At 44.5% G+C, this 20845-nt stretch overlaps 1 protein-coding gene across 2 annotated transcripts in view; it reads right to left on the reverse strand.

Moving 5' to 3' along the window:
• Positions 1 to 701: 701 nt before the first annotated feature.
• Positions 702 to 20845, reverse strand: part of LOC147718893 (mitochondrial fission factor homolog B-like) — a 202297-nt gene continuing 182153 nt past the window's right edge. Inside the window, exons 5-8 of one of the 2 annotated variants that reach the window (XM_086964654.1) lie at positions 16170 to 16331; positions 13541 to 13615; positions 12094 to 12175; positions 702 to 1569 (exon numbers count right to left, since the gene is read on the reverse strand). In XM_086964654.1, the coding sequence (XP_086820780.1) occupies positions 1438 to 1569; positions 12094 to 12175; positions 13541 to 13615; positions 16170 to 16331 (451 nt within the window). In that variant the 3' untranslated portion in view covers positions 702 to 1437. The remainder of the gene's footprint in view (positions 1570 to 12093; positions 12176 to 13540; positions 13616 to 16169; positions 16332 to 20845) is intronic. The other variant, XM_086964655.1, reaches the window with a different exon arrangement.

The following is a 20845-nucleotide window of genomic DNA, read 5'->3' on the forward strand; positions in this document are numbered from 1 at the left end:
ATCTGCAGATTTCTCACCAGAGATGCACTTACCCTTGTCATCTTGGCTCTTGTAATGTCTAGAATTGACTTTGCTAACACCCTATATGCAGGGATCCCCGCCTACCAGCTCCATAGGTTGCAGCTGATACAAAACAAGGCTGCTCGCTTAGTATACCATCAGCCTAAGTATCAGCACGTCTCGCCGCTATTACGGAGTCGGCACTGGCTCCCGGTGGCCAAACGCTGCACTTTCAAGCTTGGCTGTACAATATTCAAAGCCCTTTCCAATCTTGCGCCTGCCTTCATTTCTTCTAGCCTGAAGCGGTACACACCCACAAGAGATCTTCGCTCTTCCGCCGATAACCTTCTGCTTATCCCTCAAATTCGTCGCAAAAAACATGGCGGACTTCGCTTCTCTTTTCAAGCCCCCAAACTTTGGAACTCCCTTTCTTCCTCTTTTCGCCAGTGCCCTACCTACGAATGTTTTCGTAGGACACTGAAGACGTTCCTCTATCAGTTGGCATTTGAGTAAACCTCCGCCCTTGCCCTCCGCGCTTGTTATGAGCGCCAAGAAACCGTTTCGGTGAACGTGCGCGGTATAAAATATTTTAACATAACATAACAAGCTACATGTAGTGGGTAGTTAACCGAGAAAGTGGTACCATTAAGAAGAGGAATTGGAGTAGTTAAAATGAGAAAAAAGGCACATTTGAGCAGCAATAACGGAGAAATGTTTATTAAAATTTTAGCAGCTACCAGGATCAGCATCATGGTGATGATTATTTATGGGAATGTGGCATATGCTAAAAGATTCATGGCTGGCACCTCTTGGGAGATGAAAAGCACCTGACATACTGGCACCAAACAAATGCATATGGGCACCTAACATGAAACAGTTTACAAATTAGGAAGACCCAGGACATTAGATACATAAGTGAAACAGCCTACTGTTTAGAAACTTAGGATAACTGCTTTATATTGCCTCATATTTCTAATAACAAAACAAACCAAAAGATAAGCATATTCTTAAGTCACTCTACATTTTCAAACCGGTTTGACATGAATTTCGACTCTGGTTGTTGTGTCAACTGCACGTTGTACTACTGAAGTCCAAATATGCAAAAAGGGCCTTTTCTTTGGTGTTTAGCTGGTGTGTATATATGATAACGAGCCCTGGCACAACATGACACTATGTGATGAAATCAAAATGGTTGCTGCAAACGTGAGTCAGGAGTACAGATTGTCCCCATTAAATGCACATCCACTGCAGAGATCATACTTTTTAATTGGACCAGAGGGATAGCAGGAGACCTCATGGGAACCCACAGCACTCTGTAGTGAGAAATGGATCATGTGATGAGGCAGCTCCCCTAGGTGGAGACTTTCCAGTTCTGTGGAGCATAACAGCCTGTATCCACTTCCCTTGCATTCAGGGATGGGCATTGCAAGCATTTTGCTATTTTCTCAGCCAAAGCAGGGTGTTGAGCAGGCAAGCTGTTAAGAGAGCAGAGAAGATCAACAGTTCTTTTTGGTATCCACCTGCTCTTTCTTCTTCGAGATTTTGAAGCCTCCTAGAAATCTTGATCAGCTGAAAAAGAAACAAGACTGGCAGTAAAATGTTATAAAGCAAAAGCATTCCCTAGTCAGTTGCGGAGTACTGCTCCTCATATACCTACATCTTGTAGAAGTTGTTCCTTTCAGGGAAGGCTGAAATTGGAGTATTTTCACTGTAGGAGAGCCCACGGTCTCCCTAAAGATTTGTACTGAACATATTAGCAGAGCGAAAATGGTCGCCGCCAACCTATCCACTTAATTTTTTTTACCTGAGGTATCAACTCATAATGTACAACATAATAGTCTCATTGTAATTGAAAATAGAAGAAAAAGACAAAATAATTCATCCTTATATAGGATTGTCTGGAAAAAATATGTACATTTCTGTATTTTCAAAATGAGTCCTTATCGAGTTGCTCCTAACACCATCGTGCTAGGCTAGCACTCGAATACATATGCCTTGATCAGATATCCCCACCATTGACGTGAATAAGCCTTATTAATCAGTGAAATGTTCCTTTTCTAGTATTATGTGATCAATATGTCATAACATACAAAATTAAATCTTCAGCTGAATGATCAAACAGAATGATAGCTGGTTCAATGCAGATATACAAAATCACAGAATTTCTGGAAGATCTTAATCCACCCTTCCTATAAAGCTGGGCAAGTTACAAACTATGTATTGCTCTGTATTATCTGATTGGGGTTTAAAGCATCTTTCTTTTTTAAGGGTCTTGAGGGTGTATCAGAAAATCTGTCATCCGAATCAAGTTAGCTAATTTAACAGATACAAGAGATGTACCGGACTACTATGACAATTTTTTTCTTTTGATGACCACTGAGCTAATCCTTCAGGTTTGCATCCACTACATGAGAATAAAGATTGGGCCAGACAGAAATGCATCATTCCGATATAAGGTCAATAAATGAGTATTCTACAATTTCAGTTACAGATTAAAGAACCTCTCAGAACCGCCTTCTAAACTGAAGGCATTTAAAAAAACGTTTTTGTATCCAACATTCTCTTTGAATCCCATGAAACTATTTAAATAATTGAGCTTGAAATACTTCGAGCCTAGCTAAGATATAAAGTAATGGAACTGACAGCCTGTTTTCTCATCACTACATAGCACATGCAGTAGCACCGCCTCCTGAACGAAACCAAAAGTCAAGAACACCTCAATTTAACCAAGGGGTTCAAGTACACGGACAGTGTACGAAAAAACACGAAATGTAATATAACCAAGGAGAGAAAAACATATGAAAAGCACAACAACCAATTAAAAAGTACAAAATTGTATTTATTTATAAGTGTACATACTCATGATAAAAACATTTTAATTCAGACACATAACCACCAATAATTTAAATGGACAATCAATGAATTACAAATGAAAAATATTTATAACACAATTAAATAAAAATTCATAAAACAGTGGCGGACAAATATAGTCATCAAAGTACACGGAAACATGGTAAACTGATAATCAAAACAAACCAGTAGTACAGAACTTGAGAATATGCTAGCAGCGAGCTGTAGTAGCTCAATGTAATATCACAAATTGTCCATAGACTGCTGGTTCTGTTTTATTGTACAAGGGAGTATCATTAAGTTGAAATGTATTCAAATAGTTTAATCAGAAGAGAACCCTGCTGACGTGATAGGAGAGAATATGCTTCCCAAATCTCTGATGCCTAATGGCAAATCTTTGTAGTTAGAGTAAGTAAGTAGAGACAGTCTACCAAAGGACAAATCGCATGCATCTATGACAACTGTTTTAAAATCAGACACCTGGGGCTGTATTACAGTAAGTGCCCCGGGGGCGCAATGGGTGTTTGCGCCTGCTTTGCGTACCCCCGGGCACTTTGGTATTACAGAATGGGGTGCAGAGGCTTGTGCGTCCCCTTCAGTAATACCGATAGCAATGGCGCTCCTATAGCACCAGCACTACATTCAGGGGGCATTCTGTCATCTGCATAGGGGCATGCCCTATGCAAATGAGGGCATTCCTTCGCCTCAGCAACCTCGCCATATTACAGACGCGGGAGCAGCGGCAAAGAAGCTCTTAGGGGGCATTCTGTTATGTTATGTTATGTTATGTTATAGGGTGTCTTATAGAGCGCGCGGCTACTCGGGCAGAGTGTCACGTCGCTATGTAGATCTGTAGAGGAGACCGGAAAACACAGACAGACTAAAGACCAAAAAGCCAGGTCTTCAGAACCTTCCTAAAGGACAGCAGATTGTCTAATTTCCTAAGAGAGAGGGAAGCTTATTCCAAAGCTGAGGTGCCAGTAATCTGTAGGAGCGGCCTGCACGCTTAGTAGCTGGAACGATGGCCAGAGCTTGTGTGGCAGAGCATAGAGATCTGGAAGGGAAAAAGAATTGGACACGTTTCCTTAGATAGACAGCACCAATACCATGCAAGGATTTAAAGGCCATGGTTAGAGTCTTGAAGAGTGTACGCTTCCTCATGGGAGCCAGTGGAGCGAGTCATGGAGGGCTGAGGTGTGAGTCCTACGACTGAGGCCAAAAATGGCATTGGCAGCAGAATTCTGAACAGTTTGCAGGCGAGCTAAAAGGTACTCTGGGAGCCCTAGATAAAGTACATTGGCATAGTCGAGCCTAGAGCCGATCAGTGCCTGGACTGTGATTCTCCTGTGAGAAAGGGAGAGAAAAGGGAGAAATTTCCTGAGCGTACGCAGCAGGGCAAAACATTGGCCAACTAGACTGAGAATCTGGGGCTTAAAAGTTAATCCGTTGTCAATTTTGACACCCAGATTCTGAGCAACTTGGGTGGGTAAAGACGGGTATGCATATCCACAGGCCACCAGGATTTCCAATGAGTGTCAGGGGCACAGCCGAAAAAAATAATTTCAGATTTATCTGAATTACATTTTAGCGGGTTACGCTGAAACCAGGAGAAAACGGCCTCAAGGCAGCTCTTGATGGAATCGCCGCCGAACTCAGTGTTCTTGTCACAGGTGAAGAGAAGCTGCGTGTCGTCAGCGTAGGACACAATCCGGGCACCATAGCACTCCACCAGTTCAGCCAGGGGGGATAGAAAGATATTAAAAAGGGTGGGACTCAGTACCGACCCCTGTGGCAAACCCACTGCCAGTGCAGGGACAGCCGCTGAAAAAGGAGGGACCCAGATCAGTTGCTGGCGCCACCTTTTAGGTGGCGCACTGTAAGTGTGCTCCCTGAGAGCAGGCCTCTGGAGGGGGAGAAGGGGATCCTATGGACCCTCCAGACATCCCCTTGCAGGCGGATGCAGTCACTGACTGCACCGCCTGCAAGGCGACACACCCACTGGGGTTTGATAACAATTGCAGAACTACCTGGCCCAGAATTCCTATCAGTCACATGATACCCACTGGGGGAGAAGTCAATGGTGAATATAACAGGTGACTGCGAGATGTCAGAAGTTAGTTCCTCAGCCTGTAAACAAGGGCGGAAGAGCCCGAAACAGGCCATTTAAAGCGATTTTATGTTCGGCATGTGCGATGCTGCGAAGCTCCCTACAGAGGCGACAACCTGCTGAGAGGCATCTTCATTGAAGGCGACCTTTTTGTTGGAAGATATTTGCGGAGTGTCCAGCCGCATACCATGTGGATCCACGAAGGCCTTGACATTGAGCCATCGAATGGAGCAGACGAGGCACATTGTGAGCGGTAGGATGCGCAGCTCGCTGCAGGCCCGCATTTTAATCGCGCCACTTGGTTTTTGAAACGGACTATCTCACTAACAACGACACACCAACTGGGGTTTGATAACAATTGCAGAACTACCTGGCCCAGAATTCCTATCAGTCACATGATACCCACTGGGGGAGGAGTCAATGGTGAATATAACAGGTGACTTCGAGATGTCGGAAGTTAGTTCCTAAGCCTGTGAACAAGGGCGGAAGAGCCCGAAACGCGTCAGGCCATTTAAAGTGATTTTATGTTCGGCATGTGCGATGCTGCAAAGCTCACTACAGAGGCGACAACCTGCTGAGAGGCATCTTCATTGAGGGCGACCTTTTTGTTGGAAGATATATATATATATATATATATATATATAGATATATATATATTACCTACTGGCAGTCGCCAGTAGGTAGTTATAGTTAGGATTATTTTCAATAGGAAATCGCAACATTCTATTGTTAATAACTTTGGCGCCGTTTGAGGAATCTGCCTGAAAATTTCCTCAAATTTGCCTCGCGGCGCTCCGGTCCTTCCCGGAAAGTTTGGGGGGGATTTGTCAAGCGGGGGCCGAGAAAAAAGGGGGGTCCCAAAACGTGTTTTCCCCATGTTCATTTCCGTAGGGCGGTCGACCTCACTTTTAGCCCGAACGGCTGAATGGATTTCCACCAAACTTGGCAAAATTGTAGGGACTGGTAGTCGATGTGCCTTTGCTATGTCTCAAGATATGTGCTCCAGTGGATTTTGAGTAATTTAGGTTCAAAAAAATATATATATCTATAGGCGCGCCCCGGTACGGGCACCGGGGCGATAACCAGAGCTCTACGCGAGTTGCCGCGCGGAAAGCTGATTGGCTCTCGGGTGTCTTTCAACATTCCAAACAGTCCGTAGCGGCCGCCATCTTGTGTCTGGGTAGGATCGAGACACAAGAGGTGGCAAAAACAAAGGGGGAAATGACCATAAGGGGGCAGAGTACACCCCCCCCCCCCCCCCCTGACTCCCTAGGTTTGATGTGGGGGCTATAAAAGGGCCCCACGGGACAAAATTATTTATTTATTTTTTTCAATTTGCGCGGGGGAAGCGAACCGGGGAGCGTACCATGGGGAAAAAAGAATGACAGAGTTTTTTAAAAATGTAGCCTTTTTTTATAAATTGGAGGTAGTGCTAAAAAGAACTGGTTTTTTTCTTCTTTTTGTTGTTTTATATTTTTTTAATGTTTTTTTGAACATTTTGTACTTTGTTTAACTTTTATGAACTATTTTATATTTTTTTTGTTATTTTTATGGGGAGAAACAAAAAACAGAGAATTGTAAATGGCTCAACTGGAGCAAAAAAAAAATAAGGAAAAAATTATTGTTTTTTGGGGTAATTGTGGTTGTCACCAGCACGGTTGATGAGCTTTATGCTTTGCTCACCATAGGTGATGGTCTTACCACAAAATATACAAGAGATCTTGTATTCTCCAAACTGTGGTTGTATGTTTGGGACCATCTCCCTTGTCTCTGGTCCCGATGCAGTGGGTTGCTTTTGTTTGGAGGTGCTGGGTGAAGATTGGGGAGGGCTACTGGCCAGTTCTCTCACCTCTGCCGCAGCATAGTTGTTGGGATGCTTGCGCTGCATGTGCCGAATCATGGTGTTAATGCCAAATGAGTATTTCTTATTAGGGTTCCCCCTTGAAAGTTCAATGCCACAGATTTGGCAAGTCACCTTTGGCGCATTCACTTTCTTCTTGCCCTCTGGGATGGAAAAAAACTCCCATACAATGTGCTGCTCTGGCCTATATGGAGTATTGTCTTCTGGTAAGAATGTCCTACTCCCTCCTCCTCCTCCTCCGCCCGGGGGCACGTTGCGTAAGCGCGTCGGATGCTTACAATGCGCGATCGTATTCGCACGAGTGCTTCCGGGTGCGCTTACGCTGTGCGTATCAGGCGGACGCGGCTACGTGATACGTCACGATTATGTTTTCGTTCGCGGCAATAGCGCTAACGGGACGCTCAACGGTGCGCACCCTGGGGCGTGCCGGAAAACTGCGCTTTCCGGTGCGCTCACTGGGGCGCGCACCGGGAGCGCTCCAGGGCAAAAAATAAATAAAAATAAAAAAATTAAAAATTGTATTATATAAATATACAATATAGGATTCATTATAAAAAAGATCACATTTCATAGGTTTGAGGCCCTATATATAGTTAGGAATTAGCATTTAAAAAACCTATGAAATTCACTGAAAAAAACCATAGGTTTCACACCAGTTAAAGTTAGGAATTAGCATTTAAAAAACCTATTACATTCACTGAAAAAACATAGGTTTCACACCAGTTATAGTTAGCAGGAAATTTTACTGACATAAAATCATTGAAATTCCCACGTTATAGTTAGTTGGACTCACTATAACTTGCCATCAGTGATGTCATGAGTGATGTCACTGATCATGTCATGAGTGATGTAATATGTGACATCATCAGCAGTGCATTGCAGGAGCGCAAGTTATAGTGAGTCCAACTAACTATAACGTGGGAATTTCAATGGTTTTATGTCAGTAAAATTTCCTGCTAACTATTACAAGGATGTTATATTTAGGCTCAGATTTCACTCGTACAAAACCATAGAAATTGAGCATAGTTGCCTGAGTTAACTGTAACTTACCCACCGCAATGCATTGCTTATGACCTCACATATTACATCACTCATGAAATGGTCAAATGGTCAATGACATCACTGATGACATCTCAAATGACATCACTGATAGACTCTATAACAATTTTTATAAGATTGGAAATACGAAGACAAGTAATGTTTGAATGGAAGGACCATTCTTAAAATAAATGTGAGACGATCCATCTTGTTAGGGTTTCCTCTGCCTTAAACCTCTGGCCTTAGACCTCTGGTGTGGCTGCATCCTGCTGGTTAGCCTTACCACATAAACTAGGGGTGTGCTGGACCCAGTAGGAACACATCTGTGCCCAGAAAGAACCTGTCTTGAGCTGAAGAAAACAAGATTTACTACATGTTAGTTAAATGTCAGCCACGGGCTGCTCAGTTGAATTCTAGTCCTTGGTTTTTATGCCTATTGCCCCACTCCAGATGTGTAGAGCAATCATGTACATGTAGCCTTTGTCCTCCTTCACCTGAACAATCCACCTCGAACTGCCAGGCCACATCCTGTTTCAGTGGCAATACAAGCACCTCCAACTGTTTTGAGCCTTGTTGAGCATCACTAGTGAGGTGCAGCTTGCAACCGATGGTAAAGCGAGCACGGGATCCATGTCTGGGCCTACCCATCGCACTAAAGGAGTCATTTTAAAACATGTATTTAAGTGATGTACACATATGTGTCTGGAATCAGCCGGTCTTCTAACTTCAATAATGGCCCCACTTGCCACTTCAAAGGGCTCTTTCATCAAAGCACAAGATGTGTTAAGGGTTCGCAGGACCCATCAGGAACAAGTATGTGCCCAGAGAGAACCTGGCTTGCGCTGAAGAAAGAAGAATGTCCTCGATATTGCACTGAATAATTGCCAACTGTGTAGTAATGATGAGGCCAACACGACAAGAAGTACATTTGAAAGTTGAATTGAAGTAAGAAGATCGCTAGACGGAAAGCCAACTGTAAAATAACTGTCACCAAACCAGTGACGAACTGTCAGCCAGCACGGGGCTCGCGCGCCATGGTGCGTGCGACACAACAGCACATGTAAATGTAAATGTAAATGTATTGGCATTTATATAGCGCACTACTTACCCGTAGGGTCCCAAGGCGCTTCGACCGCTGCGAAACCCTTCCTGGCTTCCCTGAGAGATGGTCCCTTAATGGGTATCTCCAGGGTGAGACCAGGCATCCCCGGCGGTCTGGTGGGGCCGTTAGTGAAGATGAGGCAAGCTAATGCCCAGAGTTGCCGAGTGTGATCGCTGATCAGAGTGGGCACCGAGGCGAGAGAATTATCGAGTCCGCTGACCCTGGTCCAGAAACCTGCCGCGCCGGGAATCGAACCCTGGTCCCGGGCCGTCCTCTGCTCTCGAGTCTGCCGCCTCTAACCAGTGAGCCACACTACTTCACACAGTGTCCATGCGCCAAGGGCGCGCGTGAATAGATCACTACAAGCTGTCTGCCTGCCTGCCTGTAAAAGTTGACTCCAGTTTTGTCCTGATCCTCTCCCATTTTCCTACACTAGCAGCCACTGTCAATCCGGTCACGTCTCTATTATAACTAAAACAATGATGCTCCCTGATAAAAGGAAGACTTTTATTCCTTAAGTAGAGACTAACAAAACCCATACACCTCAGCCGGGGAAACTGCCTCTCTTCAACCGCTGATTCGCGGAACCCTGGGCTCGAGACAAAGAACTCCAGCATGTCCACGAGCCCAGACGGCACCGCAAGCCGAGCAGGCCAAGGAAAACACAGACAGAGGCCAAAAGTAAACATAACAGTCTCCTGCAAAGAATATGCCTGCTGAAGATATGTGCTAGTAGAAGCCTAATAGCTGTGGAGATGATAAAAGCAAGCCTGAAGAAACTATATGCCCTGCCTAGGAAGAACTTGCCCTAAGTTCCCCAATCAATGAGAAGACTAACAAAACCCTGTGTCCAAAGGAAGTTACTCAGAATGGTCATGGTCCAGTCAAACTAGTACAGAAGAAACCTAAACCTGTACAGCTGATTTTGAACCACATCTTTAAATATGTAGCTATTAAAGTTGTTGAGAATCTCCATGTCTAGTCGACTTTCAATCCCAACCTTCCAGATTAGTATTAAGCTACAAGAGTAACCACACCCAGCTGGGAACTTCTGCATAGCTTTGGCTAAACCTCAGGGTTTTAGGAACACCTGCAGCCAGCCCACCTCAACCAGATTCCCCTCATAGTTTACTTTCTGTTCTATTCTGCCTCATTGGAGTTCCAACTCATTTGACCTCCTTTGAGTTTGAGACTCACCCACCACAACACCACCTTAGAATTCCCGTTTCTCGACATTTAGGTACCTTAAAATAATAATGGTCCCGTTTTTTTCTTGAAAATATTTGATCATTACAACATCCACTCTCATATTTTAAACAGTTTCCTTGAATATGTGAATTCACTTGTTTTACTTAATGTTTTATGTTTTAACTAACTTTGTTTAAACGTTTAATTTAATTTAATCTTTTCTGTATTTTTTGTTTGATTTAACATTCTGAACACACTTTCTCTACGGAATGTCTTACTACTTGAACCAAGCTACCAAAGGCTCAGCTAATGGTTCCTTATAGAAACCAGGTTAACACTTTTGGTTACATTGTTTCAGTCTTCTGGAGGCTTAGTTTCAGCTCAAATCAAGACTCATCTCTTCACCACATTCCCAGGTTTCTATTCAATACAGTCATCATGAAATCACCCCCATGTCACTGTGATAACGCCACCAAAGCACATGTAACTTCATCTTATTTTATCCACTTTATGCAGGCCTTTCTGGTTCCTTTGTTGTGCCAGGTAGAGATCAGGCAATCCCAGCCTGCCATGGAATTTGGGCAAACATTAATCACGATACACAGGTGCCATGCAGTGCTAAATGTTATTATGAGTGCGATCCGGATTAGAAACCAATATGAGCTTGTAAATTTCAATTGAGGCCTTGTTCTAAACGAGAATAAAGCTTTTCCTGAATTTTACTATATTATAGATATTATTTAATGTCATTTCTATGTCTTTTATTGAACATTACTGTTTTTACGTTGAATTTTATTTAGGTTATGTGTTACATGCTTTTTATAGCATTTTGCCGAAATAAAATCAAATGTCTGACTGACAGTCATCATGCAGTTCTAAAAAAATCTTAAAGACAACTTTGGAGAGCACCACTTTTGGAACATTAGTTCTTCACAACCAGGCAGTTGTGAACAATTCATGCTTAAAGCTAGCAGTATAAAACGCTCAATTGTTTTTCAAAAATGAGATTTCAGTGATCTCTAAAAAGTGCTTTGCATAACCTCCTGATTTCTTTCCAGCTAACTTTAACATATAACCATATTCCTTTTTGCAAAGATTTTCAATCTGCATACAATTGGAAATTTGAAACTTCATGACAAAAGCTGCACCAGATCACTGAGGACGAGTGTATCAGATTCTGATAGGTACAAGGAGTTTTGGTACAATTTAGGAGTGACTAATTAATTGCAAGTATACCTTGCATTTGCAGTTGAATATAGGATCAGCAGACTGGAGAGACATCCACGGAATTTGGGAGAGCAACCAAAAGGCCAAATCTTTGTACCGTTTGCAAACACTGTGATTTGCAAAATCAAAGGTTTAAAATGGCAAATAGCTTTTTCTAATGTACTAAACCCATTTGCAATTTGAAAAATAATTCTAAATTGGTAAAGAAATAATTACCAATGCGATTTTGGAAGGGATGTCCTTAGGATGTTCCTTCTAAGTTGCAAAGTGTTAAGCGACCAGAATTCCAGCCATAAACCCTTAGCCAGTTATTGACTATCCAGTTGGTGTGACAACTGGTTCACAAAGGAGAAGGCAGTTTTCAAGGCGAGCACTGCCCGCTCTCACTGACGTGTTTCAGAATGGAAAAAGGTATTTTTCAAAGCAGACCTGTTTACTTTAAGAATCTCTGGCTACTTTAAATAAAATAAAAAATCAGTGTTGAAATACTTTCACAGTGCTGATGGTGGTTTACTGTCATAGACCATCATTCCTGTGAAGGTAGCCAATCGGAGGGAGATGCTGTTTGCGACTTGCCTAATGAATGAATTAGGCAGGTATTCCTGAGAGACACTCAAAATTTCTGATTTTGTAAGTTGACCTATTAGTACACAGGTCAGTTCACAAAATAAATTACTGGTCGCAAACAAAATTGTTATGCAGATAAGACAAATCATTTACCTGGTTCCTCAAGGCTACGATCTCCAGCAAACCAAGATCGTCAACGGGTCTACTCGATCTGTTAGGATCAGTGTCCTGGGGACTGAAGAAAGACAACTTATCAGTGATGTGTTGTGTTCTGCATAAAAAGAGCACATGCTTATGGATCAAATGCATGCCCTAGAGCATTTACCCCTCAGCATTCTATCTGTGGCTGTGAAAAGCAGAGGAGGGTGTAGGGTTGGACGTACCAGTTCTGTGGAAAACCCCGTCTAGAAAAATAGGTTCAAATCAAGACAAGTTGGTAGCAGTAGTCCACTGAGCAGATATAGATATATAACCTTTGCCTGGACAAACACCTTAATTAGCTGTCCAATGAGAAGCCCTGTTCATATAGGAAACACTTTCAGAATAAGACAAGTTACACTTCAGCAAGGAGCAGATTTATGTTCTGTACCCTCAGGTTAAAAGCCTCCACGTTAAAAGCTTTCGACAGGCAAAACCTTCTATTCGGGATTGAGGCTCACCACCCCTTAATAATTAAGAAACAAAATGGCCGTCACAAACAGAATAGACATTGTACAGCAGCAGTTTGCAGCCCTCACATTGCCAGCTCGAGCATCTCCTGTCTTATTCCATTTCGCATCACTGTTCACTTAGATTTTATTCTTCGGATGTACAACCATGGACAAGTAGACAGAAATCCTCTCATGCACACTGCCACTCTCCAAAGGCATGTCCCAAATAACAGGCCATTTTTTCAAACAGACACAACACAAGCACACATCACTCTGTGCACTTAGAAGTGCAGGGTTTGCTTCTTTGACAAGAAACCCGGACCCCTTCGTAACAGAAGTCTCGAATGATAGGGGTGCCCCGTGGGAGCAGCCTCGTATATTACGCAGGCTGCTCGTTGAGGTGTCAGTCTAGGACAGAACTTGTAGGTAGCTATACCCAATAATGGGACCACTGAGTTGGTTGATAGTGAACACAAGTTGCAAGAGTGTTATTATTATGATGATTATTATTATTTCTATTAGTAGTAACAGTACAATTGTGATGAGCATCACTTACATGAGGAATGCTTTAGAATGTCAAAAGTCCGCCTGGTCATGATGCAGAAGTGTGCTGACTAAAGACTAGCACCCCCACCTGCAAAACTGCTTACATCTGACAAAGAGGTAAGTGGGAGCTACGAAGGTACAACACTATAGAGCATTTGTATACTCATTCTGCTGGACTTTCAAAACGAATGACTATGCAACATGAACAGGGCTTGGCTTGAATGCTCTTTATCCTGGAATAATATTATTTGCTCTTACTTTTCATCCAGATAGCACAAGGGAGGGGGACAATCTGAAAGGTGCGGGATAGCACCCGACAAAAAATGAGAAATCACTCACTACATTAGATTCAACTATCCTGAAATTTTGAAATGTTCCCTCGAGAATGAGCAAACCGAAGCTACCTGGGTAACAAAAGAGGAAGTGACTTTCCCGAAGTTTCCAGACTGCAGACTTCATTCTCCTCAAGGGAAGGCGCACTACAACATAGAAAGCAGAAGTTAATTACGCGCGAACCTGCCAAGGTGCTGCAAAAAAGAACAATGTTGTAGACAGCTTCACACTACAAACCCACTGTCAGAAAAGATACAATAGAAAACATTATGTACAATACAAATAAAGAACTAAATATAGATCTACAAGGCTGTGATGTTCATGTCAGATAGAGTCCCTTACCGTGAGGCTAAGTCAGCATGTGAGGGCTGGCACTTGGATGAAAAACGTGACGTCTATGTCAGAAAGGGCAGCAGCATGCAGGGCAGTGTAAACACCTCAGATCTGACCCTTAGATAAAAGGCTGCGTAATCACGCCAGCTCGGCACCTGGTTGGATGCAAGACTGTGTGAGCATGTCAGTCATAGCTCTTGGATGTACGACTCTGCAAGCATGTCTGCTGTGGCTCTGGGATGCGCGACGGTGCAAGCATGTCTGCCATAACTCTGGGATGAAAGACTGTGCAAGTACATCAGGCATGGCACTTGGATGCAAGACTGTGCAAGCACATCTGCAGTGATTCTTGGATGTAAGACTGTGCAAGCACATCTGCAGTGATTCTTGGATGTAAGACTTTGCAAGCACATCTGCAGTGATTCTTGGATGTCAGACTGTGCAAGCACATCTGCAGTGATTCTTGGATGTCAGACTGTGCGAGTTTGTCTACCATGCAAGACAGTGTGAACCCGTTTGCCATGGCATTTGGATGCATGACTGTGTGAATATGTCTGTCATGGCTCTTGGATGCAAGACTGTGCGAGCTTGTCTACCATGCAAGACTGTGTGAACACGTCTGCCATGGCATTTGGATGCATGACTGTGTGAACATGTCTGTCATGGCTCTTGGATGCAAGACTGTGCGAGCTTGTCTACCATGCAAGACTGTGTGAACACGTCTGCCATGGCATTAGGATGCATGACTGTGTGAACATGTCTGTCATGGCTCTTGGATGCAAGACTGTGCGAGCTTGTCTACCATGCAAGACTGTGTGAACACGTCTGCCATGGCATTTGGATGCATGACTGTGTGAACATGTCTGTCATGGCTCTTGGATGCAAAACTGTGCGAGCTTGTCTACCATGAAAGACTGTGTGAACATGTCTGTCATGGCTCTTGGATGCAAGACTGTGCGAGCTTGTCTACCATGCAAGACTGTGTGAACACGTCTGCCATGGCATTAGGATGCATGACTGTGTGAATATGTCTGTCATGGCTCTTGGATGCAAGACTGTGCAAGCTTGTCTACCATGTAAGACTGTGTGAACACGTCTGCCATGGCATTAGGATGCATGACTGTGTGAACATGTCTGTCATGGCTCTTGGATGCAAGACTGTGCGAGCTTGTCTACCATGCAAGACTGTGTGAACACGTCTGCCATGGCATTTGGATGCATGACTGTGTGAACTTGTCTGTCATGGCTCTTGGATGCAAGACTGTGCGAGCTTGTCTACCATGAAAGACTGTGTGAACATGTCTGTCATGGCTCTTGGATGCAAGACTGTGCGAGCTTGTCTACCATGCAAGACTGTGTGAACACGTCTGCCATGGCATTAGGATGCATGACTGTGTAAATATGTCTGTCATGGCTCTTGGATGCAAGACTGTGCGAGCTTGTCTACCATGCAAGACTGTGTGAACACGTCTGCCATGGCATTTGGATGCATGACTGTGTGAACATGTCTGTCATGGCTCTTGGATGCAAGACTGTGTGACATGTCTGCCATGCTCTAGAATGCAAGACTGTGCAAGCATGTCTGACATGGCTCTTGGATGCAAGACTGTGCGAGCTTCTCTACCATGCAAGACTGTGTGAACACGTCTGCCATGGCATTTGGATGCATGCCTGTGTGAACATGTGTGTCATGGATCCTGGATGCAAGACTGTGCGAGCATGTCTGTCATGACTCCTGGATGGAAGACTGCCAGATTGCGTGGTAAAGTTCTTTTTTGCAAGACTATGCCAGCTCGTTTGCTATGGCTTTTTTGATGCAATGCTGCGTGAGCATGTCAGATTGATGATGAGGATAGGCAGTTAAAGTGGACAATTCTGGTGTAAATGATGCAGCAAGAAAACAGAGGCAAGTTCATATTAGGTGCAGAAAAAGGTGAGACGATACAGACAATTATTAAAGAATTTTCTGCAAGCAATACCACTTCTGGTGCAAATTATGACATGATCCGAGTATAACGGATATTTTAAACAGGAGAACAATAGTAGATGTCTGTGCACAAGCCCCATGCCATAGGATCATCACCACTCGATCCCTCAGAATCAAGGAAACAAACAAGAACAAGGCTAACAAAATGCAAACTATACCAAAAAGCAAAGCCATCTAAAGTTACCCAGGATTCTCTTACCGATGGCAGAAATAGAACTACTCAGTAAAGCCAAAGAACACAGGATATGTTTTCCAGGCCCAGGATCTCAATTTCCACTTTTTTGTAAACGTGTGGTGCCGAAGTGTCCAGTTCATGCACTTCCCCCCATCTGTAATCAATAAAGAGGATGGCCGGACGAGAGCATGCAGAAGACGATCACCTGGATCTGGCGGGGAAGTGGAAGGAGTTCCTGAGGCGGCAGAAGAGCAGGATACCCAAGCAACGCAAGGTCCTGCAAACATTTGCTAATGAGTACATCCTCCCGTCCTCCTCGCGTGAAGGGAAAGGAAGGGCAGAGCGTGGCCTGGAGAGCATCTCTTGCCTGCATCATGCAAACAGAAACATGGCTATTACTCCAAAATCTTGCAGCAATTTCATTTGTATTTTCCTGATTGAAGAGATATTTAATTGCTCTATAGGAACAGGCACTTTTCCGACAGAGTGAAAGGAAGCATGTGTACGGCCATATAAAAAAAACAGCGCTGGACCAACAATCACTCAGCAACTACTGCCAGATCTCCCTGCTACCTCTTCTGGGTAAACAACTTGAAGGCCTAAAAAATAAGCAGTTGGGATTCTATCTTGAACTGAATCATATCCTTGACCCTCACAATACAATTTCTGACCTGGGTGCAGTACAGAGACTGCACTCCTGGCCGTGACCGGTTCCCTAAGACAGGGGGTGGATGCAGGAAGACCCATGGTACTGATGCTGGCAGCCTTTGATACCATCTCTCACTCAAGGCTCTTGAAAGGACTGCAGGCAATCAGTGTCTAGGGGGCGGCACTAAAGTGGCTACAGCACTTTCTGTCACATAGACAGCAAACGGTCTTGGGCCCTTATTCTTCATGCAAAATACGCTTGGATAAGGGTGTACCAATGGGCTCATGCCCGAGTCCCACTTTGTTCAATATTTATATGGCCCCGTTAGCAAAGATCACTAAGCACTTTGGCTTTGAGATCATATCATACTCTGATGACACCCAGCTGATGTTTACTATAGGCCAAGACCTGGAAATAGAAAAAAAACTTTTGGCTTCAGGAATGCTAGCAATCTCCAATTGGATGACTGAGAACTCCCTTCAATGAAACCAAGAAAAGACGGAGATTATGCTGCTTGGAAAAGCCCCTGCCATCTGGTCAGACGACTGGTGGCCCCACCAATTGGGGGCCATCCCGTGCCCAAATAAACAGTAAGAAATTTAGGGATAAAATTAGATCAGACATTAATGATGAAAGACCAGATTGCAGCAACCACGGGCGCCTGCTACTACAATATGTGCCTTCTGAGCGGAATCTTCCCTTTTCTCTCCACGAATGTCCTCAGAACACTGGGTCAGGTAATGGTGATAAGCAGACTGGAAGAAGTTAGTGACACACTGCTCTCCATGCTCCATGTGGTCCAGAACACCGCAGCCAGACTTCAATTGAACCGGCCTGAAGGTACTCCCTCAGCACCTTTGCTGAAAGGACTGCATTGGCTACCGGAGAAGAAGCGCACCAGTTTCAAAATCTGTAGCCTCATGTATAATGCCTTAAAAGGCAAAGGCCCGCTGTATCTCCAAAACAAACTAACGGGTTATCTCCCTAGCAGCAATCTCAGTTTCCAAAAACCAAGCCATACTGTGTGTGTCCCGAATTCGTCAAATTCCCACTGGGGGAAAGGCCTTCTCTTATCTCACTCCAGGATATTGGAATCAATCAAGTATTTATAAAGCGCGCTACACACCCGTGAGGGTCTCAAGGCGCTGGGGGAGGGGGGGGGTGCTGCTACTGGTCGAAGAGCCAGGTCTTAAGGAGTCTTCTGAAGGTGAACAGGAACAAACACCCTCTAACCCTGCGAGAGACTCCCACATACTGCAAATTTAGGAAATTACTAAAAGCCTACTTGTTGGACTTGGTCCTTTTTGGCAAAAGTTCATTAAACTTTTCGCCTTCCCCTAGACCTTTTTTCTGAAATGGTGTTGCTAACTTAGATTCTTTGGGCACTTTGCCACTGCTGATTAGTGTCAAAGTGCAAGTGCTCACTGTGTAAAGTGTAATGGTAATTGGTTGTCCATAATTGGTATGTTTGCCTTACTAGTAAAGTCTCTAGCAACGTGCACTATGTGTACCAGGGTTGTTAATGGAATTGCTACAAGTGGGCCTGCAGCACTAATTGTGCCACCCACACAAGTACCCCTAAAGAGAGAACTCAGGCCCGCCACTGCAGTGCTTGCGCCCAGTTCGTTAAACTGCCATGTTGTCCTAACAAGTGCACCTACTTGCCAGGCCTTACCCTTCCCTTTTATGCACATCAGATTCCCCTATGGTAGGTCCAAGGTACCCCCTGGGCAGGGTGCAGTGTATGTGAAAGGTAAGACATGTACTGAGGTGTGTACCATGTCCTGACAGTGAAATACTCTCCATTTTGTTTTTCACTGTTGAAAAGCCATCTTGCCCATGGGACAGAATGGGGAGGCTGTGTAAAATGTTTCCAGAATATCTTCCCATAGGCTTAAGATGGAGAGGTGAGGTGTAGTATGCCTAAACTCACAATTTAATAACGCATCTTTTTAGGAAGGTGGTTTTTGCATGGTATGTTTAGAAACCACAGTTTTAGAAGTGGCTGTTTTTTTGTGTTCCAACATTTCTGAGTGTCTCTGCCTGGTTGTGGATTGACTGTCTGGATTTAAATGTGATAGGATCTGGGGAATGTCTTGACCCAGGGGAGGAGATGAGAAAGCAACAGGCTGACCTGTATCTGGAGTGTAGGGGGAAGGAGTAGCCCCTGCAGGTGAAGAGGCCTGGGCTGCCCCATAAAATAATGGCTCCATCTCCTGCTGGGTGATTGAGGATCCAGACCCCCACTAATGAAAGGAAGAAGGCGTCACTGGCAGGGAGACACCCAGAACTGATTTGGACAGGGGTCAGTGCCCCCCTGAAAACAAAGACTTCAAAGACATTTAGGGGTATAGGTATGAGAGCTGAAGGTCCTGAACATTGGATTGATTAAGACTGAAAAGGATTGACACTACTTTGTGGTCAAGAAGAACCTCTGCCAAGAAAGAAACAGCTGAAGAGACTGAAGGAAAGAACTGACCATTGTTGTGTGTTTGGGGCTGGCCTGCAGTTTACTGCTTTAACCAAGGAGAGGCTAAGGGACTTTGCTGTGTTCCCCTGCTTAAAAGGACTTTGCTGTGTGCTGTGTCCTGAAGTAACTTCCCCCAAGGGCCCAAAGAGAGCTGGCCCCCTGTTGTGGAAATTCAGGAACATAAAAGTTTCCAGAGGTGTCTCAGCGACGCTGTGTGTGTGCTTTTTGCAGCCTGAGACCTTCGTAAGAAATGCCCCATGATCATGTGCACCCAGAATCCAAGTGAATCTCAGCGACGCTGTGTGCGTGTGCTTCGTGCAGCCTGAGACCTTCGTGAGGATTGCCCTGTGATCGTGGGCACCTGGAGTCCAAGTGAGTCTCAGCGACGCTGTGTGTGTGTGCTTCATGCAGCTTGAGACCTTCATGAGGATTGTCCTGTGATCGCGTACACCCAGAGTCCAAGTGTGTCTCAGCAACGCTGTGTGCATGTGCTTTGTGCAGCCTGAGACCTTTGTGAGGATTGCCCTGTCATTTTGTACACCCAAAGCTCAAGTGAGTCTCAGCGGCACTGTGTGCGTGTGCTTTGTGCAGCCTGAGACAATCGTGAGGATTGTTCTGTGATTGTGAGCACCCGGAGCTTAAGTGAGTCTTAGCAACGCTGTGTACATGTGCCATGTTGCAGCCTGAGACCTGCGTCATTGCCATCGGCCCAGACCGGCATGCCCAGAGGAGCTGTGCCGCTGGTCCGAGCCTGTCTTTGCCAATGAGGGATCTCAAACTATCCCCGCCGGTGGGGGGGTCTGGGTTCCACTGCCCAAGATCAACAAAGTTGCATCAGAGGCCCAAGTTGCAAGGAGAGGAAAGGAGCCCCCCAGGTAACGCTAAGCGAGCGTGTGTGTTTCGCACCTGGCACGTGGTGCGGTCTATGATAGAAACGCTCTCTGCCTTTCCTCTCTTTTCAGCTCGTGCCTCCGCTGAAGTCCGTATTGCGGCACGTACTTGCTGAGGAGTGGCAGAACCAGGGCCGGAGTGGGGAGCTACACTTTGTTTTACACCATACCCGTGTTGGGGGGCATATTTTGGCAGCAGCTGACAGCGAGTCAGCGGGAGTGGCGTAAAGCCCACCTGGAGCACCGTGACCGGTGCCAGAGTACATTATTTTGGTAAAATGGACTGCCTGATTGTGCTTTACCATTGCATTATTTCTGCATAACGAACTGCCCGATTGTGCATAATGCATTGCATTATTTCTGCATAACGAACTACCTGATTGTTGCATTAAGCATTGGATTATTTTTGCATAATGACCTGCCTGATTGTTGCATAACGATATGCATTCTTTTTACATTATGAAGTGCCTGATTCTTGCATTACGAAATGCATAGCATTGCATTAGGACTGCATTGGATCATCTAGAATTGCTCAATAATACTGGAAGAACTTACAAGGGCTTGCTGGCCTAATAACTGGCCAGGTAAAATATTATAAATACGCATATTGGATTTTTATTGTGTGGTCTCATCGTATATCTTTTTATATAAACATATACTTGTTTTTTATGAACCTTGTGTGGAGTCCATTTGTGGTTTCATCATTGGGTTACTGAGAGAAGGGTTGCAAATACTTTTCACATTTGCCTTGGAGATAAGCCTGGCTGCTCGTGCCAAGCTACTGAAGGGTTGAGATGGGCTATCTGAGAAGATGTCCTTCCTTTCCCTGACTTTGAAGCAAGGGTCCCTATTTTTGGCCTAAGGTACCTACC

The sequence above is a fragment of the Lissotriton vulgaris genome, chromosome 4_1, assembly GCF_964263255.1.
Source record: "Lissotriton vulgaris chromosome 4_1, aLisVul1.2, whole genome shotgun sequence".
Classification (NCBI taxonomy): domain Eukaryota; kingdom Metazoa; phylum Chordata; class Amphibia; order Caudata; family Salamandridae; genus Lissotriton; species Lissotriton vulgaris.